The 25,391-nt window shown below is 40.1% G+C and overlaps 1 protein-coding gene across 1 annotated transcript in view; it reads left to right on the top strand.

Moving 5' to 3' along the window:
• Positions 1-25,391, top strand: part of SYTL5 (synaptotagmin like 5) — a 95,437-nt gene that overhangs the window by 57,693 nt on the left and 12,353 nt on the right. Inside the window, exons 6-12 of the mRNA XM_059910915.1 lie at positions 4,707-4,848; positions 10,778-10,907; positions 12,574-12,680; positions 15,315-15,407; positions 19,791-19,969; positions 22,034-22,133; positions 23,738-23,899. Coding sequence (XP_059766898.1) covers positions 4,707-4,848; positions 10,778-10,907; positions 12,574-12,680; positions 15,315-15,407; positions 19,791-19,969; positions 22,034-22,133; positions 23,738-23,899 — 913 coding nt within the window. The remainder of the gene's footprint in view (positions 1-4,706; positions 4,849-10,777; positions 10,908-12,573; positions 12,681-15,314; positions 15,408-19,790; positions 19,970-22,033; positions 22,134-23,737; positions 23,900-25,391) is intronic.

Genomic DNA, 25,391 nt, shown 5'->3' on the forward strand with positions numbered 1-25,391 from the left:
CGAGGAGCAGACGTCACCATGAATGATTCCAGTGCTTTTCTAGATACAAAGAGATGCGAGAATTGGGCTCATAAAGTCTTCTCCTGAAAATATCTAACTATCTGAAGGCCTGTTCTGCCAGTTTTTCCCAGAGCACAGAGGGCCTCATTCCTGATCTCCACCCTGAAATCCTTTCAGGGGGTGTTGAAGATCAGTGGCTGCAGTGGTTAGTGACTTCATCCTTGTAGAGGCAGATGGCAAGTGCCAATTTGTAGTTGGCAGGCGCATGAAAGCAGCTGTACACAAAACAAAAAGTGAATGTGCATGCCTGCATTACAATAAAACTTTATTTATGGGCACTGAAATGTGAGTTTCACATAATTTTCACATCACAGAATATTCTTCTTTTGAGTTTTGTTTTTGTTTTTTCCCAACCACTTGAAAATGTAAAACCACTCTTAGCTCATGGGCTATACAAGAACAGGTGGTGGGCCGATTCGATACAGGGGTCATAGTTTGCTGACCCCTGGTGCCATACATTCACTCACTGACAGCTCCGCTCTCTTGATGCGAGCACCGTGTGCTGAATAAAGAAAATCGTGCTATGAGAGGAAACGACAAGGCAGTTGGAGAGATGCCTGAGATCAATGAATTTAAACCCATCCACAGTTTAGGCCAGTGTTTATCAGCTTTGGCTGGTGGTAGGGAATGCGGGAGCAGTGGTAAAACACGTGGCTGCCTAGATCCCGTGCCCAGAGGCTCTGATGTGGTTAGTCTTGGGTGTGGCCTGGGCATGGGGATGTTTAAAAACTCCCCCGATGTTTCTGATGTGCAGCCAAGGGTGAGGGCCACCCAGCTCGCATAGGACGGTGTTGACAAAGACGTTGCATTTGGGGATCACCAAAAACTGGAAGGTTGAGCCACGTACAGCTTTTTTCCCTTTTGTTTCTCCTTTTTAACACCTCTTTCCCATTTAACAGGCTCGCGTCACTTTCTAACTACAACCTCCCTTGCCTGTCTCTTCCATACTTATTTCAGATCTGAAATAACTAAAAGAAGTTAGGAAGGCACGTAAACTGCAGAATGAATGTCATGTCGCCTCTGTGTCATGTTACGCCCTAGCCTCATTGCCCCAGTGAGTGTAGTATCTCTCAGGTTAATGCTGCCTTTGGCTGATCTCATGTACCCAGGCAGGCACAGGCTCAACCTTGTCAGCCTGCTCTGGGAAGGTTGAATCCTGGGAAATTCCTTCCGGGCTCCAACTCCTGGGAGACTGCTGTGTAAACCAGAAAGGCAACTCGTTAAATTAGGGTCTCTGTCCCCTATCCTTGGATTCTTTATCTAGAAATGGATATATCTAGGAAGCCATTTTCAAGGTTTTGGGCCAGCATGAAGTTAGAGATAACACAACAGAAGGCTTTTAAAAAGCATCTCATAATCTAAAGTAAATGACACTCTTTCTTACCCTAGGAAATGTGTCTTTCAAGTAACTCAGAATTTCCAAGCTCCCCAGACAGTGTCATATTCCGCATACTTCAGGCCCTATTAGAACGAGATAAGTGTATCTTTTTCTTGTCGGTTTCCCCCTAAGCCAAGTTCAGCTTCAAGGTTTGGTAGCACTGATTTCTAATACTTCTAATTTAAATATCAATAACAAGATACCAGGATCCAAAATAGCTCTTTCTTAATTGAACTTTAAATTTCTCTAATTTAGGCTTGAGGAAGCTTTTATCCTCTTTCTATTTAAGAGGCGAAGATTCATGTATTTTATGTCAGATTTTACATAATGTCTAAAAGAGTTGGCACCCAAATATTTATGATATTCCGCCTCATTAGACTAAGTCTTTTCTAGTTTAATCAACTGCAACATTCAACTGAGAGGAAAATATTTTTAAGACGCTCACAGTAAATGTCAGGGATAAATGTGAAAGTATATGCCATTTTTGAGGTTATGCTTCTGGCAACAGTAATTTCCAGTAGCTGCTTTATGATCACAGGATAGCCTCTTGAATGTCATCACCACAATTAATCAGCTTCTGCCAGAGCTTCCACATAAGTAGGACTTTGGGTTCTAGCAAGGCTAATCCATGACGGGGACTTTTCCAAAACCACCTGGGTCTGAGAGGACCTTCAGCACAGACACAAGCAGAAATACCCACATAAATCCCCTTGGATCATCACATCTGGGCTCCTTTCTGCAAGATTCAGTCCTAGCCTTTATTTTTTAAGGAGATTTTACTGAAAACAGGAGGGAGAGAGATTTTTGTGGTCGTATTGTTATAAGAGTAGAGAACCTGTGAACACAGGGCAGCATTACTGGGTAGGTCTCTAAGACCCTTCTAAGTTGGACTTCTGAGAATAAAGCAGCATCACTTGGGAAAGGTATGAATATATTTAACTGTTGTCAAATGTAGAACTGTAGCACCTGAGATAGGAGGGCTCAGGTAAATCACCAAGGAACTTAGAATTTCAAATTGTATCAATGTATTTAATCACAAAATTTTATTTTCTTGTTGTTAGACTCAAAAGACACAGTCATAGACCCCTCCTGAGCAGAGTCCATAGTACTATAATTTATTCAAAGTACTGCTTCTAGAAGGAAGCAGCAGGGTCTGTTTCTGTGTAGTATCGAAGGATTACTACCCAGAAAATTTTCCTAGCTCTCTTAATCGAATTGTGAGAAACTAACTCTCAGGTCTCTGATCCTTTCACTATCTTCTTCTTGATAGTATTCTTCTTCTACATTCTATCCATGTAGAACCTGCCTGGCTGTGACAATTTGATCGTGGTGAAATGATGAATCTTCAATGTGAGAAACTAGCATGAGCATGAGTGCAGGCTTTGGATAAGCAGACAATTCTGTTTTTATCCTGACTTTGTCATATACTAACTCTGTCGTGTATGCGCACACACACACATGCAGGTATGGAATAATTGCTTAACCTCTCCAAGACTCAGTTTCTTTATCTTCAAAATAGGAATGTTAATACCTTTTTTTTTTTTAAACATGTATATTACGGAATGGAGAGTGTCAACCACCTAGAAAATACTCAGTAAATGCAGCTGCTATTTGCATAATTATCGATGGTGTTGGTAGCTGCTCGTATCAATTAGGGCATATTTGGTTTTGGTGGCTTCTCTGGTGCAGAGCCTTGAAAAAACTTACAGGCTGTGGTTGACAGCTCCACTGGTCACTGCTGATTCTTTCTTCTGCCAGATTTATCTTCTAGTAATGACCCGTGCGCCATCATTCTTTTTAAAAACTGCCCTTCCTTTATTCCTATAAGTCTCTCCTCTTATTGGCTCAACTGTGAGCTCTAATCACTATTTTTTTTTTCTAATCACTATTAACCATCACTATTGTGCTTTAACAAGAAGATGTCTATTATTATAGGTGCACTTATAACTTATTAAAATAGTAACTGAAAGAGTGAAATTCATAAGGGCTTATATTTTCCCATTTAGCATATTTTGTACTCACTGAGAACAAAGAATAGAAGAAGAACAAACACTTCTCTTAAACTCTAATTTGTCAAAACTTATTTACTTATGAAGCTCCATTTAATAAAATTGTGATCACCTCCAGGCAGGAACTGTTTTTTCATTAATCATTATTGAATGGAATTGAATCAGGTTTAGCAAACATGAAAGTGAATCAAACCCATTTACAAAATGTCATTATTTTTATCCTACATTCATTAAATGTACGCCATGAGTCGGTCACTAAAAACAACGCTGAGAAAATATAATTGCCAATCTTAGATTACATAGGTACTGAGTGCTTCCTTTGCACCAAGATATTGTGAAGGTGCTAGAGATATCATGGTAAATATGTCATCAACTCTGTCCCCAAGGAGCTCACAGTTGAAAGAGGTACCAACGCCCACGTATCTGTTAAAGAGCCAAACAAGACATTGTGTAGGCAACTTCTACATAGTTTGGCAAAGACTGTAAATCGCCAGAAATTGAGTAGAGCAGAGGTTGACAAGGCCTGTGATAGGCAGGGAAGGCATGACTGGGGAGGCTGGACTTCATTTGGCCCTTGAAGGATGGGGAAGATTTGGATAAACAGAGAATGGGAAATAGGGCGTATCAGGTGGGGAGAACGTGCCTTAGAAGTGGAAGCATGAGCACGAGCATGGTAAGCTGAAAAAATTGTAGGGAACCTGGGCTGGCTGGGAGTGTGCTGGTGAGCATTGGGAAGAAAAAAGGGTGGAGAGGTAAGTTCAATTACGAAGACCCTGGAGTCAGACAAATGACGTTGAACCCCATGAGCCCCTGAAGGTGTACCTCATGGGGTTCACGTGTTGCCATTGTTTTCTTGGAAGCTTTTCCCTGACTGTGTCTTTCGTCGCTGCTCTGCTTCCATTTTCTTTTTTTAATTTTTTTTATAAATTTATTTATTTATTTATTTATTTATTCTTGGCTGCGTTGGGTCTTCGTTTCTGTGTGAGGGCTTTCTCTAGTTGCGGCGAGTGGGGGCCACTCTTCATCGCGGTGCGCGGGCCTCTCACTATCGCGGCCTCTCTTGCTGCGGAGCACAGGCTCCAGACGCGCAGGCTCAGTAGTTGTGGCTCCCGGGCCCAGTTGCTCCGCGGCATGTGGGATCCTCCCGGACCAGGGCTCGAACCCGTGTCCCCTGCATTGGCAGGCGGACTCTCAACCACTGCACCACCAGGGAAGCCCTCTGCTTCCATTTTAAAGTCAGAATATTCTTTCTCATTTAGGGGAAGCACTGGTTCATCAGATTTCAACGAGCAGGAAGCTGGTCCTGGGACTCCAAGGAGCATCCAGAGCAATGGTGTGACCCCAGTCACTCAGAGGTCACCGGCCCCAAGCACACGCAGCGTGACCTCAGTCAGCAGTCGAGTAAGTACACGGATGTGAAGGAACACTCCCCCTTCTGGGACTAAGCCTCACCACCCTGGCATGGCTGGGCTTCAGCTCTCTGTGCCTGAGACCATGTTGTTTATCTTGTTTAACATAGATGCTTCTTTATCAGGACTGAACCTCCTGCATCCTTAGCTCCGGGCAGGAGGCCTCAAGTGAGAAGGAAAGGGGAAGAGCAGGTTCAAAGGTGGAATTTGTTTGATGGGGGTATCAACGGCTATATGGTTTCAATAAAATTTAAATAATGTTCAGCAGTCTCTGATTTTGATCTTCCATGTTGCTTGTCAAGATCTTGACTGTTCTAAAAATTTTCCAAACCAATTTAAATTAGGAAACCTAGACCCTTGAAATATTTTTATCATTTTCCTTTCTATACATGCGTTAAAATAAACACATAATGGAGACTTAAATCACATAGTGTGTGCGCGTGTGTGTGTGTGTGTGTGTGTGTATAAGCTGTTCTTTGAATGAATGAACATCTACTACATTTTTTGATTAAGCAGGAAACTCCATATATATAGCTGACATCTATATTTAAGAAATCTTTATATACAAACTACAATTCTTCGATTCAGCCAATATTTAATGAGGGCCTACTATATGCCAAGCCCTGGTCAAGCAAACACTTGAAGGAAGTGGAAGAATTAGCCATGCAGGAGTCTGGGGCAAGGTTTTCATCCATGGTGGGACAGCACTGATATTCAGCAAGTACATTACAGGAAGGTTGGTCCAGTCACTTTATGGCTGACCTCCATCTTGCATAGTCAGTGCCCTTATTTCACCAGTGTCTAAAAGATCTTTAATGCCCCTGGAGGAGCAGCCAGTGCAAAGATCCTGAGGTGAGAGCATACCTGGTGTGTTCAAGGATGAACAAGGAGGCCAGCGTGGCTGTTGTGAGTGAACGAAGGGAGAAGTACTAGGAAATGAGTTCAAAGGGGTAGTAGGGCCAGATAGGGTCTTGTAGACCACTGTATGCACTTCGGCATTTACTCTGGATAAGACGGGGGCAGTTGAAGGGTTTTCAGCAGACTAGTGAGATCATCTGGCTTCTGTTTATACAGGAACTGGGGGCTTTTCTGAGAAGCAGCTGTAGGGGAATAAGAGTGGAAGCCAGAAGGCCAGTTAAGAAGGAGGCCATCGCATTACTGCAGGCAAGAAACTGAGCTTTGGAACAGAGAGATAGACGTGGAGGTTGTGAGCATCCAGATTCTATAGATATTTTTAAGGAAGAGCCAAAAGGCATTCAGACAGATTGAATAATAATTAATAAGTGTATTTAAATACTTGTAGTCTAAATTAAATTTGCTGATAAAAGGCATATTTAAAATTTTATCAATATTTATACTAAGCGCAGCAAGCAGTACTGTTCAATAGCCAGAAAAGTGAGTGCATAGTTGACGATTGCACTCACTGCTTTGGCAACCTAACAAGGAATGGTATTCAAAATATTTAGCAACTGGTATGGCATGGGCACTGAGCCATCACAACAGACCCTGGCACAAGGTTGGGCAGCATCCTGGGGGCCCATCCATGCCATACAGTAACCTGGATTGTGGGGAGAACTAGGGTTGTGGAGGAGGGGAGCACAGGGAAGGGGAGATGGACTGGGAGTAGCTGATACAGAAGTATTTAAAAAATTTGAACAGCTGGTACAGCTGTACCAATGGGTAGCAGCAGACTATCAGTCCAGTAACTAGTAAGTTAGTCAACTCTGTTCTCAAAACAAGGCTTACCTTCCTAAGTACCATCATTGGCGGGGTGGGGGTGGGAGGGAATCACCCTTGTCCTGTGCTAGTAGCCTCAAAACTAACAGCCTTTACATGAATATTTCTTTATTTTTTTATTTTATTTAAGTATAGTTGACTTACGATGTTCTGTTAATTTCTGTTGGACAGCAAAGTGATTTATTTATACACACACACACACACACATACACACACACACACACATATATATATATATATATTCTTTTTTTTTTATTCTTTCCCATTATAGGGTTTTTTTCCCCACATCTTTATTGGAGTATAATTGCTTTACAATGGTGTGTTAGTTTCTGCTGTATAACAAAGTGAATCAGCTATACATATACATATATCCCCATATCTTCTCCCTCTTGCGTCTCCCTCCCATCCTCCCTATCCCACCCCTCTAGGTGGTCACAAACCACCGAGCTGATCTCCCTGTGCCATGCGGCTGCTTCCCACTACCTATCTATTTTACATTTGGTAGTGTATATATGTCCATGCCACTCTCTCACTTCATCCCAGCTTACCCTTCCCCCTCCCCATGTCCTCAAGTCCATTCTCTACACTTGCATCTTTATTCCTGTCCTGCCCCTAGGTTCTTCAGAACCATTTTTTTTTTAGATTCCATATACATGTGTTAGCATATGATATTTGTTTTTCTCTTTCTGACTTACTTCACTCTGTATGACAGACTCTAGGTCCATCCACCTCACTACAAATAACTCAGTTTCGTTTCTTTTTATGGCTGAGTAATCTTCCATTGTATATATGTGCCACATCTTCTTTGCCCATTCATCTGTCGATGGACACTTAGGTTGCTTCCATGTCCTGGCTATTGTAAATAGAGCTGCAATGAACATTGTGGTACATGACTCTTTTTGAATTATGGTTTTCTCAGGGTATATGCCCAGTAGTGGGATTGCTGGGTCATATGGTAGTTCTATTTTTAGTTTTTTAAGGAACCTCCATACTGTTCTCCATAGTGGCTGCATCAATTTACATTCCCACCAACAGTGCAAGACTGTTCCCTTTGCTCCACACCCTCTCCAGCATTTATTGTTTCTAGATTTTTTGATGATGGCCATTCTGACTGGTGTGAGGTGATACCTCATTGTAGTTTTGATTTGCATTTCTCTAATGATTAGTGATGTTGAGCATCCTTTCATGTGTTTGTTGGCAATCTGTATATCTTCTTTGGAGAAATGTCTATTTAGGTCTTCTGCCCATTTTTGGATTGGGTTGTTTGTTTTTTTGATATTGAGCTGCATGAGCTGCTTGTAAATTTTGGGGATTAATCCTTTGTCAGTTGCTTTGTTTGCAAATATTTTCTCCCATTCTGAGGGTTGTCTTTTGGTCTTGTTTATGGTTTCCTTTGCTGTGCAAAAGCTTTGAAGTTTCATTAGGTCCCATTTGTTTATTATTGTTTTTATTTCTATTTCTCTAGGAGGTGGGTCTTAAAGGATCTTGCTGTGATGTATGTCATAGAGTGTTCTGCCTATGTTTTCCTCTAAGAGTTTTAGAGTGTCTGGCCTTACATTTAGGTCTTTAATCCATTTTGAGTTTATTTTTGTGTATGGTGTTAGGGAGTGTTCTAATTTCATTCTTTTACATGTAGCTGTCCAGTTTTCCCAGCACCACTTATTGAAGAGGCTGTCTTTTCTCCATTGTATATTCTTGCCTCCTTTATCAAAAATAAGGTGACCATATGTGTGTGGGTTTATCTCTGGGCTTTCTATCCTGTTCCATTGATCTATATTTCTCTTTTTGTGCCAGTACCATACTGTCTTGATTACTGTAGCTTTGTAGTATAATCTGAAGTCTGGGAGCCTGATTCCTCCAGCTCCGTTTTTCTTTCTCAAGGTTGCTTTGGCTGTCTTGAGAAAGAAAACCGGATATACCATGTTCTTGGATTGGAAGATTCAACATTGTGAAAATGACTATACTACCCAAAGCAATCTACAGATTCAGTGCAATCCCCATCAAACTACCAATGGCATTTTTCACAGAACTAGAACAAAAAAATTCACAATTTGTATGGAAGCACAAAAGACCCCGAATAGCCATTATGCTTTGTTGTAGGATACTGACTATAGTTCTCTGTGCTGTACAGTAGGACCTTGTTGTTTATCCATTCTCTGTGTAAGAGCTTACATCTGCTAACCCCAAACTCCTAGTCCATCCCTCCCCCAACCCTCTCCCCCTTGGCAACTACAAGTCTGTTCTCTATGTCTGTGAGTCTGTTTCTGTTTCATAGGTAGGTTCATTTGTGTCATATTTTAGATTCCGTATATAAGTGATATCATATGGTATTTATCTTTCTGACTTACTTTACTTAGTATGATAATCTCTAGTTGCATCCATGTTGCTGCAAATACATGAATACTTTATTAAACAACACCTAGATTTCCCTAACAGAAATTCCCTACAACTGTGTATACATACATATATATAGGCAGTGTCTATATTGATCTCACTCTTGCATTCTAGCTGATCTAGGTAGTCTTTTCTAAGAGAAAAAGAGACACAAAGAGAAATATTTTCTGTTGAATAAACTTAATACAGCACAGTACTTTATGAAACAGGTTTGCTCTTTCATGATGAAGGGAAGACCTATGCAGAATTAGATGACGATCAAGGTCACAGCTTCTCAATTTCTCCCATTTCTCAGCATCTCTTTGTTTCAGTGTTCTTGTCTGCCTTAGCGTGTGAGAAGTACGTTTTTAAAATGGAAAACTCTTAGAACATGAAAGTCTCTAACCTGTCCTCTGCTGTGATGTAACTTATTAATTTTAGGCTTCACATCCTGAATCTTCAGGGTATGTGTTACATGTTCATGACTATACAATATTAATTGGCCCATTAGTGCTCAATATTAATGATACTCCAGGATGCCAGTTTGAAAATTTAATGTCAACGTAATTGCAAGTTGGTCTCGCTTCATTGGAAGAATCCATGTGTGACCAACTTTTTGAAGAGGTGTTGAAAACGGACCTATCCTTTTGACCTCCATCACAGTCTTTTGATAAACCTTAGTGGTCTATAGCAATTAGAAAAGTTAGGAGCCAGATTCCTCCTGCTACAGGTAGTATGTGTTGGAGAATACTCAAAGATCAAAACCAGTCTGTATTGAAGCTGCATTGATTTGCATGCTAAGCAAGTGAGAGTTCCATCTTTCTCGAATGAGTTCATTAACATCTCCTCAGTGTCTAAGGTATGGGGTAAAGATAGGGCAACAAGAAAGGAATGCCTTTCTGTAGGACTTTTGAAGGCACTTTTTGATTGTTTATGGAAGGGGGAAAGAAAGAGTCTCTTTTAGGTTCGATCATTATCACACCGTGGTGTCATTTGCATGGAAACTTAACCTCAGCCCAGTTCTCAGAAGCCCAAATTTAGTTTTTCAAAACTCAAGCAAATTTGGAATGATGCAGTTGTCAAGCCCCTATGGGTACAGGCAAAGTTGTGACAGAATTTTCCTTTATAATGAAAGTAAGTGTCTGAATTCTGTCACATGTGCAAGCGTGTATTAGCAAGCAGGTTCCAAAAAAAATAAATAAATCACCTATTCCTGTAAGCTGGGGAAGTCCCCATTCTTTATCCCTTTATGAATTTTAATAAGTACCTTGCATGAAATTTCATTCCAATAATGACGTAAGCAACCATGTTCTGCTCATCCAGCCTACTAGATGGGAAAGGTGGCATGGTCTTCTGTTAAGTGAGGGGTGCTGGAAGTAAGGGGTGGTTGAGGAGAGAGCGTGTTGACAGTGAGGAAAATGTGGGACCAAACAGAGTTCTAACCCTGAGCACTACTCTGAGGGTATGAAGCTTGACAGATTCTTACACATAGTTCATTTAAGTTTGGAGGTACTTGTGTTAATACCATCTTTCCTGCTAACCATATGTTAGACCACTCACTAATTTTGTGAATGAATAATTATTTCAAACACCTTTTGTGCTAGTTAGCAAAGCTCTTAGTATGTATTTTAGAGAGTAATTATTGATAGTAAGTTTTAGAGTTATATGGACTCCAGATATCATCTGGCTGCTTCTAAAGAGTAATAGACATAAATGTGGTTATACTGGCATATATTTATATGGAAGGATTTGGAAGTCAATTACAGTCAATATAACGGGTTTTTTTTTTTTCATTTCTACTTTGTGAGAAGGAACACGGTTTCGAAAATTCCATGGATTTGGCTGCCATTGAAAGCACCTCTGAGGGTCTCACAAAGAGTCATCACCGAAGAACTTCCGGCACACCTTCCATAGCAGTGTCCAGGGCCTCCCTCTCCTCAGGTGGGTATTTGCCACATGACTACTCTGTTGTAAACATGACTAAATCGGGTGGAGCTGACTCCGTTGTGTGGCATTAAATGGATGTTTCATGCCTTAGAAAATAATCATCCATTCTTTGACCCATGGAGGGAGGCCCACTCCATAAGAACTGCTGAAAAGTGGACCCAGGTGATGCCTCGAGCCTCTTGCATTCCATGCAAAATCCATGAATCTTGGATTTGGCAAGAGTATACAGTATACAGTCATCACTGCCAAGTCTCCGAGCTGTACCAAATGTCAGTAGAGGAGTGCAGGAAATACAATTGGCTCATTTGATACAAAAGATAAAGACACATGCCCAGAGTTCAAGAAAATGGTAGTTCCATTGATATGGTGGTCAGAAGTGCCCTGTATCTTGACAGATTAATCATTATTCCATGGTTTAAATAGAGAGTTCTTTGCAAGCAACGTTAAGGGATTATTAATAACCCTTTTCATTTGTATGATACCTTCAAAAGTATCATTTCACTTCAGTATCACAACAACCCTGTGAAGCAGAGATTATTTATGTTGCGATTTTATTACCTATGAATAAGGAAACTCTTTAGAGAAACATGTCATAATTAGGAAGTTTCTGTCCCTCGTGTAGATTTGAAATCATGACAAAATCCTCAACAGGAAGAAATTGCCACTTACTTGATGATATTTGCCTAAAGCCTAAGGCTGGATTCTCTGTGCTGAGTTGGAGAGCCTCTCCCAGCTAGGTAGCTCTGAAGGGTTGTCTAAATGAGCATGTTTATTGTTGCATTTTGTTCAGGACTAGAAAATCGGTTCACCCGTTAAATGAAAAATTCTAAACTAGCCTAGAAGCCGACCTCATAGAGTGCATTTCTACTACTTCTACTCAATAGCTCCTGTGTTTTGAGTACATACTCTGTGTCAGGTGCTATGCTAAGCAGTTCTGTGTCATTTATCATTTCAAACTTAATTGCTCTCTTGCTCTCTTCAGTCTTTCTCGTTTATAAGCCACTATTCTATCTCAGCAGGGCTTTGACATAGAACTGTTTTATGGAAATAAACTGTGTCTCGGTAAGCTATCCACGGCATTACTGACTTTTGCATTGTTCTTTATATTTTTAAAAGCAAGAAATTCTGCTCATGAAAGAATGTTCTGGTGCCTAAAGAAATAGAACTTCCTCTCAATTTCCCTACAGCCACTCCCTTTTTGTGTGAAAGGAACTTGCTGTATCATTTCATTGCATTTTATGTCAAATATGAAAACACAGTAGATTCTCTAAATATTTAAATAAAGAATGGTTAATGTTTTATTTTTTTTCTAAGCTTAAGGGCCCATTCTGTGAGAGTTTTCCAAAGTGTTTGAGCAAAGCAGAAGCCTTAAACAGCTTAAAACGTTAGTATTTTATAGTAGAGCATTTGCCCTCCTATGCTCAAAGGAGAAATGAACACATCAGTGTTGGTAAGTCAGTCCAAGGAAATTTCAAAATACTGTTAAAAAATGGAAGTATGTTAGCATAAACAGCATGAAGTTACTGACGCTGTTGCTTTCATGACACTATCTATGCCCTATGCCGAGAAAGAATTGGAATAACGATGAAACATTTGCGATGAAAAGTGAACCCTTCTAACAAAACAAGATGATTCACATCTTTCCTTTTCCTTCCTCCAGACCGGAGTCGATCTGAGTTAGATTTGAGTGGGTCATTTACAGAAGACTTAGAGGATACTGTAAGCATAAGAAGCAAGTCTGTCCCTGGGGCTTTAGACAAAGACTTGGTAAGTTGGATGTGGAAGAGGGTCTAATGATCATGAAGAAAGGGCACAATCTTGTTCCAAACCTGTCCACTTTGAGGTGAGGATGAGTTGAGAGTGAAGTGAGGATATACAATAATTTCTTCCTATTAGTCTTCACAACTAACATAAAAACAACCAAAGAATGATTTAGAAAAGGTAACGGGGGTGGTGGTGGTGGTGGTGGTGGGATGAATTGGGAGATTGGGATTGACATATATACACTAATATGTATAAAATAGATAACTCTTAACCTGCTGTATAAAAAAATAAATAAAATTAAATTAAAAAAAAAAGATTGGCGATAACAAGTGTTAGTGTGGATATGGAGAAAAGGGAACCCTTGTGCACTGTTGATGGGAATGTAAATTGGTGCAGCCACTATGGAAATCAGTATGGAGGTTCCTCAAAAAATTTAAAAAATTTTGAACTACCATATGCTCCAGAAATTCTACCTCTGAATATTTATCTGAAGAAAATGAAAACACTAACTTGTAAAGATATCTGCACCCCCATGTTCATTGCAGTATTATTTACGATAGCCAAAACATGGAAACAACCTAAGTGTCCATCAATAAATAGATGAATGAGTAAAGAAGTTGTGGTATACGTATACAGTGGAATACTATTCAGCCACAAAAAATAATAAAATCCTGCCATTCGCAACAACATGGATGAACCTCTAGGGCTTTATGCTAAGTGAAATAAGTCAGAAAGACGAATACCATGTGACCTCACTTATATGGAGCATCAAATAAATAAATAAATAAGAAGCAAGCTCTTAGATACAGAGAATATACTGGTGATTGCTAGAGGCGGGGGGAGGGGGGCGGGAGAAAGGGGTGACCTGTTTTTGTTTTTTGTTTTTAGTTCAAATACATTGAAAAGAAAAATGGTAACAGGTGATCAGGTTAATGAGTGAAGATTATCTCTAAGAAAACACCTGTTGGAGATTTCAATTCCTGGTTAAAAGCACATCACTAAATCTAAACCCTGAGAAATAAGGAACCACAACATTTCCTAAATCAAATATTACTAGACTTATCTGACTATATATTTTATATGAACATTTCTACATCTCCAGTTACCCCCATACCCCTTCTCCATTGAGACCAACTTATGTGAAAATTAATGTTTAAGGTGAACTCATTTATAAAATGAGAAGGTTGAATTAAATTATTGTTAAGGTTCTAATGTTCTGATATTCCAATTTCTATAATAGCTATAATCCAATTTGAACTCCTTGGAAGAAAGAGAGAACACAAATGTTAAATGACATTAATATAATTTTTCCAACACAAACCAGGAAACTTAGTTCTAAAACTCAGTGTTATTTACTATAGTATTAAAAAACTGCAAAGTATTTTAAAATCTACCACAAAAGGGCAGGGTTGGGGGTGGGCAATGAGATCAAATGGTTTCAAAGCTTACTTGGTATTTAGCTTTTAAGGAACAGCTAATTCCAATGTTATTAAACTATTACTGATCTTAGAAAACTCTGAAAATCTTCAAATTCATATTATGAAGCCATTGTATTGATATATAACCTTAATACTCAAACTTGATTTTAAAAATAGTTAAAACAATGAAAACTACAATAATTTATGAATATATATATATAATATTAAGTAAAACCTAGCAGTGAATCAAAAATATTGCAGTAAGGATAAGTAAGTTTTATTCTAGGTATGAATGGAAGAAGTAACATATATAAGAATATCTATTACATAATTAATATTTCAGTATATTGAAGGAGAAAATTAAAAACTATGTCAATAGATACTGAAAACTATTTTAAAAAAGAGAATGTAATTCCAACAGGATGCAAAATATTAGTTTCACATGTGAGGGTGAGAGGAGTGCCAGGGAAGAGAGGAGAAGCAAAAAAGAAAGGTGTCCATGATAAAAAAAAAAAAGAGTATGCATGATACAATCCATTTGTGTGTATGTGTGTGTGTGTGTGTGTGTGTGTGTATCCTATTCATACCATCAAAAATTTTTGAAGTTTGATCATTAATATGTTAGTGGAGATATGAGTTTTTTATAGTACTTGAAATTTATCTACATTGCTTAAACTTTTTCTATAAAAATGTATTACTTAAATAACCAGGAAAAAAACAGTGGGGGAAGAAAAGTAGAATCTGGGATTTTGGACAAGAATCTAGCATCTAAAATAGTTTATTCTGTTGGAGAGATTTTCAAGATACATTTCCCCATTTTGACGGTATATATACACACACAGGTGTGTGTGAGCATATACACACACACAAATGCGCCCCAATTTTTTAAATTAAAAAATAACTTTAAGTACATTGCTCAAAGTGAATCACTTTAGTGAGCAGGGAGGTAGCAATTGAACGCCCAGATCTGTGTGATTCCAAATTTTGTATTCTTTCCATAAAGCAAGCATCACTAGGACGGAGACCCCAATCCTCTGATGGTACAATTCAGGTACCATCAGAATGGAAGGCAAAAGAGAAAAACCTAGGAATGGGGTGATTTCTAGATATTTGTATCTGATTTTTCAAGTATTTAAGAAAGTGGTTTTTTAAGTGAGAAGACTTGCTAGGAAAGAAATAAACCAAACCACTGATTTTTTTTTTTCCCATCCTTCCTTAGGACTACTTGGAAGAGACGGAAGAAGGCATTGATGACTTAGCGTCCTCTCGGTTTTCTGCCAACACCCACAGTCTAGCAAGCGGCCTGTCAACCGTAAGCAATTCTCTAGCATGCACCGGAAGATTTTTCCTCCGTTGATTTTCTGTGCATTTCCAAAGGAGAGAATAATGTTCTTCAGAAGCGCGTGATAGTGATTTAGAAGTCATTTTAGTCTCCTGCTTGCCCTTTGTCCGCAGAGTAGTTTTCACTCGGATTTTGTGGTGACTTTTCCTAAGGCTCCTGATTCCTTCCCTCTCCTACTTTAAAAACCTCTCCTCACCCAGGTTTTAAAATCTCATCACTCCCTAGTTCAGGCTCTCATCAACGGAAGCCTATGAATTATCTCAGTTCTCAGCTGTTAAATTTCCCTGCCACCATTCTCTCAAGTGCCCAGCCATCCTCCACTCTACCGCCAGTCACTTTCCTAAAACATGTACCCAAGTAGGTTTCTCTCCTACTCCCACATCAAGTCCATACCTTCCCACTGCCTACGGAATAAAATCCCTTCTTACTTTGGTGTTTGAACCCTTCTTTGAGAGGGCTTTAGGAGCCCCCGTGTCCTTATACCCATCTGTATGCCTACAAGTCTTGTCTTTGCTTCTCTGATTTCTGTCTGTTGCTCTAATACCCTTTTTTCTTTTGACCTTTGGGCGACTTCCTTAAAGAATTCTCAAGCAGGCTCTGACAGGAAGTGGACCTACCTAAGTGTGCCTGATGCTGACTCAGACACTGTGAGTGTTCAAGCTTTTCCTTTTTTCCAGCCATACTTCACAAAATTCATGGTACAGGGAATCTAATTAGGTAGGCAATTTTTCCAGCATTTATCTCTTTCTGACTTGTATACAGTTAACCAGAGGTTCTCTTTTAAAAGGCAAATAACATGATCAGAATCCAGGTATTCCAAAGAAAGAACATTTGATAAACATTAGAATCTGAGGAGCAGTGAAAAGATACATGGTCTAAAATGATTTACCACAAACAAGGCACCTTTAGAATAAACATCTCTGTTTAACTCACAGCATTGGCTTGGTTAAGAGCGTAAAGTTTGGTTAGTAGTAAAATTTCTATAACTTCTTCAGTTTCTCCCAAGCTTCAGCACTTGTGGGTTCTTAAACTGTCTTTTCTATATATGGGTCTCATGCTTACAGAAGACCCTCTTTGAAGAAGTGGCTACAGGGGAATGTGGTGTAGATACAAGTCAGTGATACAAGGAGGCAGTGAGGTATGGTGGGGAGGTCCTCAGACCAAAAATCTGGAAATCTTGGCTTGATGTTGTCAACAAAAAAATTAATCAGTCGGTCTAAGAAAGAAATGGGAAATTTTACTGGAGCCAAATTGGGGATTATAACCCAGAAACAGCATCTCCAGAAGCTCCAAGAACTGTTCCGCCCATTAGAACTCAAGGCACAGTTATATAAGTTTTTTGAGACAGAGGGCTGTACATTAAATGATGTATTACTGACAGTTTATACAATTCAGATCTCAGTGTCATCATGTCTCCTTACAAGAGCAAGAAGGAATGTTATCTTTTACTGAGTTTCTTATTGATGCTAGGAGAATGTTGCTTTCTATGGTTGAGCAGTTATTTCTGCCAATGGGGGAGGTCTGGTCGATGCATGATACAGATACACAATGCACAGTGTGGGGAGAGAGGAGGCCAAAGGGTAGAGAAGATTTTTTATGTTTAAATTTTTCTTGTCTTGCCATAAAATATGAATTTTATGTCACAGTGTCTTGGCCACTGCCAACAATTTCTGTGAGCCAGACTTTACTCATATGTAACATGAGGGGGTTGAGGCTTATTCTTGAAGCCCTTGAAACTCAATGCATGGTCCATGGACCAGCAGTGTTGCATCACCTGGGAGAGACTGGAAAACGCTGTCAGCTCACAGAGCCCCTAGTGTCTCAGTGATAATTTCATAGCACTCCTAGGCCAAAAGTAATACCTGACTAGCCCATTTATTACGTAGTTAGCTTGAAAAACAAATTTAATAAGCACTGGGATCCTAACAACTTAGTAGCCATTTGAAAAAATAATATACGTAACTTGAAAGAAAAATAATATTTTTATTCCAGTCTTAAATAGCCCCTGATGGGATGTGCGTGCCTGATGGGCACTACATGACTTGTCAGATCTTGGAATCTGATCGGGCAACATCATTTTCATTTCCTGTTCCCCGTTGATTTTTGTGCAATACTTGCTTTTTGTCATAGCAACTGCCCAAAACTCAGCTTCACGTAGATAGGACTTCATTGAAAAGAATAAGGTGGAATTTAATGTTAATACTGTGAACCACTGTTCGTAGTTTGCCTGGTGTCTGGTAGTTGTCGCTGTGTTTCCCTTGAAATTTTAAAATATCCTGCTTTGCCCCTGTGAGTTGGCTCTGCCGCTTTGGGATGCCGAGACACACAGTTTGGGAACTGTGGACCTAGGAGTATGTTAGAAAAGCAGAATCTCAGACCCCCCTGGGACTGAATAGATCAGAATCGTCATTTTAATGAGATCCCCAGGTGACCTATATGCAATTAAAAATATATATATTTATTCATTTTGGCTGCACCAGGTCTTAGTTGCGGCAAGTGGGATCTTTAGCTGCAGGATGCGGACTCTTAGTTGCGGCATGCATGCGGGATCTAGTTCCCCGACAAGGGATCGAACCCGGGCCCCCTGCATTGGGAGCGTGGAGTCTTACCCACTGGACCACCAAGGAAGTCCCAACCTATATGCAATTGAAGTTTGCAAAGCACTGCTCAAAGACACTTGCTGTCATGAAAATTTTGATGTTTTGTTTTATGAATAAAAAAGATGAATTAGGTCACTCACTGGCTTTCTTTAAGTTTTAATTTCCACATAATTATGGAACCCTTGGTTTGCTCTTGCCCTTGACTTAAGCTTGGAATAGATACTAGCCACATCACCCACTTCCTGTTTTTTGAGCAGTCTCTACTCTGAGCAGTTGGAGGAAGGTAATGACTTTTGTTTTCTGTATAAACAAAAAAGTATAAAAAGTAGGAAGTCTAACCTCTCTTTGCACTCACTATAGTCCTTCCCAGTGGTTCACAGACAGGCTTTTGACACTCCTGGGTCACTCCTGAAAGCCTTCGAGGTGGCCTTTTGTGACAGTCGTGTTGCTAAGACACAGAGTTTGTGCTGCTGGTACTACAGGATAATTTTGTTACATTTAATTTAAAATATGTCTCTTGTTATTAGTGTGTCATCAGAAACTTCATTCATTCTGGTACATTTGGATAGAGTTTCTTTTTACAGTTTAATTTTATTTATTGGTTGGTGTGTTATTTTCTTCTTTAGTGTTCTGTTTTGTGGGTTGCTATTTTATAGATGTGTACAGAGCCATGGTCTTATTACAACCCATGTGGCTGTACAGCTGCTCAGGGGGAGCCCGACAGCTATGGGCATATGACGTTCTCCTGGCATGCCCTTGTTAAAGATGTAGTTTTGTTACTGAACCAAACTTGGGTCTGCTCGCCTGGGCACAGTAAAGGCAATCTACTGACACCAGATTGTGGTGAAGGAAAGTACAGTGTAGATTGTAAAAGCACCAATAGAAGGAGGGGACAGGTGGTTGGTGCTCTATAAACCCCCGAACTCCCCAAGGGGTTTCAGCAAAGCATTTTTAAAGGCCAGGTGAGGGACGGGGGTTGCAGGGTATGTGATCAGCTTGTGCACAGTTTTCTGACTGGTTGATGGTGTTCAGTCTTTAGGCTCCAGAAGGTCTGGGGGCTACGTGTTCATGGTCATCAAGTAGTTAATTTCTTCCAATTTGGTGGGAGTTTTAGCATCTGTAAAACAACTCAGGAAGTGTGCATCTGATACTATTATCTGGGTGCTTCAGAGGGGAGCTATAGCAGAGGATATGGGGGCGGGTCTGTCCTGGGAAGGCCCCATAGGGTCCTGCTTGGTTAGAGTTCCGGCTTCCCAGAGACTGATGGGATACTCTAGGTAGATGTCAGAGAGAGGAGCTTGTGGCTTATGCTAGCACAGAAATATGAAATGAGTTTTTCTTTGTCCTGATCAATGCATTCTAGACCTTGAAGTAGATTGACCTTGAGTCTACCAGTGAAAAAGGAGAATGCTACAGGGATGAGGAAAAGAGATATGATGGGAAATGCCTCAATGACCCTGTATTCATTAGAAGCAGTGAATAAACACAGGGTATTCACTAACCCAAAAAGACAATGCTTCTCCTGCCAGCAGGTTTCCTGACTTCCTTACTAATGGTCCTAGTTCTTGTCCTTTCTCAGGCTTTGATTGTATACAATACCAGAAAAACAAGCGATTTTTGCTTTCTTCCTTTCACCCTAAACTTCCCTGCTCGTTATAGACAATGGGAATTGTAATTGAATGAAGGGAGGTAACTTCTGTGAAGAGATCACTAGCATAACACTAGATGCCTCTTTTCATCTTGTTCATTCCAGACCAGCCTGAACAGCATGCTGAGTGTTTACAGTGAAACAGGAGACTATGGCAACGTGAAGGTCAGTGGGGAAATCCTTCTCCACATCAGCTACTGCTACAAAACTGGCGGGCTCTACATTTTTGTCAAGAATTGCAGAAATCTGGCCATAGGAGATGAAAAGAAACAGAGGACAGATGCGTAAGCATATACCGTATTCCTTAGACTATTTCGGTCACTGCATATGTGAGTATGTGTGTTTGTCAGCATGTGTGTTTCTTTTTCGGAAGCGTCTTCGCATTCCTCTAGATTCAGAAGGTTGATCGTCACTTTCTTCCTGTGCCAAACTTCTAAATATTCTTTGATGTGCATGTATAATGGTTGTGTTTGTGGTTACCTGATTTTTACTTTTTAAAATTTAATTTAATTTTATTTCTATTCTATTTTATTTTATTTTATTTTATTCTATTCTATTTTATTCTATTCTATTTTATTCTATTCTGTTCTATTTTATTCTATTTTATTTTATTTTATTCTATTCTATTCTATTCTGTTTTATGGCTGCACTGCACGGCTTGTGGGATCTCAGTTCCCCGACCTGGGATTGAACCCGGGCCACGGCAGTGAAAGCACCAAGTCCTAACCACTAGACTACCAGGGAACGCCCAGATTTTTAAAAAGCTATTACTCAACGTGATTCAGGACTGACAGATTTGTAGTTCACACAGAGGCAGCTCTTTGAGATAGAAGGCTAACACATTGGCACACCCCAGAATGTATAAGAGCATCCTGTTAATTTTTGTTCTGGGAAACCCTCCAGAGAAAATTACCAAGCTGTTCACCCCATTGAACAACTTGAGAGGGCAATTATGCAGCTCTCAGGATTTCAGGGATGAGCCCGGGAGGGCAGGGGTGACGATAGCACATTGGAAAGAAGTTAGATACAAAGATATGTCATGCCTTCTCAGGACCACTGCCAGGTTTGATGATTCACTAGGAGGACTCACAGGTCTCCACACGTAGTCATAATCAGCAAAGGGAAAAGGCATATGTGGCAAAGTTCTAAAGAATCCAGGCTTAAGCTTCCAAGTATCCTTTCCCAGTGGAGTCACATGGGATGCGCTTAAGGTGCTTAAGTCCTCCAGCAATGAATTGTGACAACATATGTGAAGTGCTGTCTACCAGGGCAGCTCATTGAGAGACTCAACTGGGTGTATAACAAATTCCCAGTCTCCCAGAAGGAAAGCAGGGGTTCAGCAGAAGCCATATTATTTCCACAAATATTTAGTCACAGTGAGCCACTTATATCTGTTCTGGGAATGATGAGAATCCTCCTGAAATCCAGGTTCCCACATGCCAGCCAAGAGCCGAACTTATAAGCAGGCATTTCTAAGGAGAGCAGTCTCAGACCTGCTGTTTACCTTTTTTCTACCTAAAAGATGACCTAGGTTCAGTAAACAACTCAGCAAAGCTGTTTCCAAATTAGACAAACAGATGGATTCTGAGTACAGATTGGTCCACTTACCTCCTCAGCTAAATATCAGAGAGCTTCAGGACCAATATCATCATTTAGACTAGCATGGAAAGGGATCATCTAAAGCCCATCCTGAAAGATGTGCTTCAGGACTCTGGTAGCATCTTTTACGTTTCAATCTTGTACATTTCTGAGTCTGCCATGATGCTTCGCTCCAAGAGGCTCCTGGGACAGCTCAAGGCAAAGTATTGGGTAGAATTGCTATTGTGATTTCAGGTTGTTATTTTTCATTTCCTCTTTTCACCATTTTTCTTCATCCATCCATGGCCATTGACTCCGCTCATCAGAAGTCCTGACATCTGAGTGGAGAGGAAAATAACCCCATATTTTGTGAGACCATTGATCATAATAATAGATTACATTTATTGAGTAGTATAATATGTCAGCTTCTTGTATGTCTCAGCTAATTTTATCTTCACAATGCCATAAGTAAGCTCTTGAGTTCACCAAAACCAGTGAGGCCTGGAGTGATTCAAACTCAGCTGGCTTGACTCCAGAGCCCACACCCTTTACCACTAGACTTGACTGCTTCTCTCTTATTGAAGGTCCAGAGTTATATTTCAAGGTGCCCTGTTATGTAGACAACATTCCCTTTGGTTCTGTCTCTTATACTCACTAGCCTATTCCCTTTGCCTCTTTTATTCACTGATGTCCCCGAGCATTTCTTGCAAAGTAGATGTTTCCCAAGAATTATTTTCCTTTTTTTTTTTTTTTTTTTTTACCATCTACAGTTATGTCAAGTCATACCTTCTTCCTGACAAGTCTAGAAATAATAAGCGCAAGACCAAAATCAGAACAGGCACCAATCCAGAATTCAATGAAACACTAAAGGTAAATAAATATTCTCTCATGGTAACTTTAGTGATACAGTTTACAACCTCATTGAAACTACAGAGGATTTGCATGTCAAGGCTTATATGTATTTTAGAAAAGTAGAATTTGAATCAATTAGTGTGATACCCTTGGCTTTCTGTTTCTGGAAAAGAAAAAATGTAAACCACTCTTAACTCTGTGTTTTTCTCTGTTGGTCCTGAAATTGCACCTTAAGTAGAGACGATCCAGGAAAATTACATCTGACCTGATACATCTTGTCAAAAAGTATGTTTCACTCTTGGGAAAACTGTGTTTTTTCTAGTTTCCCCTAAAAGAAGTTTGTCACAGTTTTGACAGTAACTTAGCAAGTCTGTACCCACTCATTGTTCTGCTAACACAGCGTGAAGATGTGCTGTTTCTTGTAAGGGTTTTGGAATTTGGCTAAATTTAAGCATGTGGTTAATGAACAGTGGAGATGCAGGGCTGGATTCCAGAACTCTCAGAGACAGTGGCCTAGATAAGATATAACCCAGACCCCAATTCTAGAGAAATTACTTTTCCCTATAGGCTTCCATGTAACCTCTTCTCTCGCCCTGGACCAATCTAGCCTGGTAAGAAAGATCCAGGGAGATGGGGATGTAGACGTTATTGCCAGTTGCAGAGTAATTTATGGATCTTGTGCCCAGAATGATGGAGTCAGAATCCACCATAGGAGGAAGTTGGTGAGTTGGGGGCATGTGTCAGCGGGGTCATATGTGAAAGCAGCAACCAATATCAAAACAGATCAAAGTGAAAATGAATGAATATAGGCAGAGGGTGAATCCAGCAGCCGTGACAAGATAGCAAAGATGAGCCCAAGCAGAAGAGAGAAACAGAGTGACATGGCAGATCCAGGAAGCAGGGAGCCAAGGTTAATCATGCCAGGAACAGCAAGGATGGGTGTAGACGCAAATCCAAGATCAGGAGTCAGTCAGTCTGAAGCGTGTCCCAGGTGGTCATTTGCTTAAGATAATCAGGAGGTTTTGAGGGTGTATGGGCTTGTGGCCCTGGATAATGTTCTGCTGGAAAAGGCAAAACCATGCCAGCACTATTTCCTTTCTGCTCAACCTACGTATATATCGATTCACCTCTGCACTTAGGCTGAACTTTATGAAGTTTGGCATTTGCAAGTTTCTCACTGTCAGTACTATCCTGGATTTGGGGCTTCTTGTTATAAATAAAATAAGACAGAGAAATTAGAGAATTGATATATTAAACATTGTGCTTACAAAGTAGTTGTTGACAAAATAATTAGGCAAATGAAAAGCAGGTAAAACTGAAAAGGGGACAAGCTTCATCACCTGACACTTTTTACGCAATATCTGAAGTTTATCGACTCCCTCCCCCCCAAATAGTCTGTTGATATATGGTTCAGTGCTAAGTCTCACACAAAATGACTTTATGGGATAGAACCTCAGTTGTAGCAGAAACGAAGAAAAATGAAGATTTTTTTCTCTTGGGTTTGTTTTGTTCATATTACTAATGTATTTGATCTGAAAGCTGATGGTAGTAAATTTCAACCTGTCCTAGAAGTGGGCAGAGCCCTCCTTATGAAGTGTGATGTTGTAAATCTGATCTTGCAGTATACCATCAGCCACAGCCAGCTGGAAACGAGAACTCTGCAGCTCTCAGTCTGGCATTACGATCGATTTGGACAGAACAGCTTCCTTGGGGAGGTGGAGATTCCTTTTGACTCATGGAACTTTGAAAATCCAAGTGATGAGTGGTTTGTGCTTCAGCCCAAGGTAGGAAATGCTTCCAGATGTGAGTCAAACAGTTATACAAGTAATGAGCAAAATTGCCGTCACAGGCCTGAAGAATCTGAAGACTTCCAGTTATCAAGTGATAATCTGAAAAGGTTAGTGCAGCTCATTTTGGAATGATATAATAAATGTAAATCCATTCTTTTGGAAATCCTTCTTCTTCGATACAGACTGTAAAATGCAAGCCACATAATCATATATCTTATTAATTTGACCTACTAAGAATGTAGTCATCATTCGAAGGTTGCCATGGATAAACAAAAGAATACATTATATGATCCTATTAGAAAGAGAAAGCGTTCATTTTCACATAGACGAAAACAGCTCCATAGCGCACGATCAGTCTCAGAACATTCTCTCTCTTCTTCATTCTCCACAATTCAGACATGCGCAGGAGTGCTCTGGCCTTAGCTCACATGAGGAAGTGACCAGTAGCTAAAGTATCTGGTTTCCTACATTCCTACTTTTGAGATTCAGAACCCAGGTCTTGAGTTATAGTCAGAAAAAGAAATCTCAAAGCTGGTTCTAGAAATTAAATGCTACTATAGTATGTTCTAAACTAAACCAACAGTACCTGAGATTCACTCTATGCAATTGGTATCTCTACGTTTACAGTAATTTTTGAAGTCAAAAGTGAGGTGGAAAAAAGGTCACATTTACGTAACCAAAGATTGTTCTTTATAGAGAGAAGGGCAAAAAGAACATGATGGTAAAGATAGTGGATGCAGATCAGACCTCCTGGGTTCATTCCTGGCTTCACGTCTCTGTGTGACCTTGGGCAAGTTACTTAACTTCCCAGGCCTTGGTATTCTCACTGGTGATAAAAGAATTGGACATCAGTTTTAGGGATGCAGTGAGGCTTGAAGAAGCCTGCTACGTGATGCTTGCAGTATTGTGTCAGGCACGCTGTAAACGTCTCACTAAATGCTAGGTAGTATTTATGTTACATTGGAGTCCTTATATTGCAATGAACAGAAACCCCAGCTCATACTACTCAAAAAAATAAAAGGAAATTATGGGCCAGTGATTAGCAAGCATGGCTTGATCCAGATACTCAGATCTTAGCAAGGCCCTGGCGTCTCTTGGTCTCTCTTCTCTGTGTTGGCTTCACTTGCAGACTTCATGCAGTGTGGGCCTCCCTCACTAGCTCCAGGTCTCCTTCTCTTGGACACCACAAGAGCTGCAAACCTCTCATCCTTGCCTCACACTGTCCAGGAGAGGAGAGAGTTCCTCCTCCTCCAATAGCCCAACCAATGCCCTGGCCCTGGTTCCTAATCCTCATTACATTATTTGCCCATCCTGAGCCAATCATTCTGGCTAGGGAGGTGAGATACATTGAGTGGCTTAAGACAATCAGAACATAACTCTGGTCTTGAAGGTGGTATTGCCCCAAAAGAAATCCTGGTACAGTAGTACTAAAAAAAAAAAAAAAATGGTGAGTGGATGCTAGACAGCAAAAAACAAACGTTGACCA

The sequence above is a fragment of the Balaenoptera ricei genome, chromosome X, assembly GCF_028023285.1.
Source record: "Balaenoptera ricei isolate mBalRic1 chromosome X, mBalRic1.hap2, whole genome shotgun sequence".
Classification (NCBI taxonomy): domain Eukaryota; kingdom Metazoa; phylum Chordata; class Mammalia; order Artiodactyla; family Balaenopteridae; genus Balaenoptera; species Balaenoptera ricei.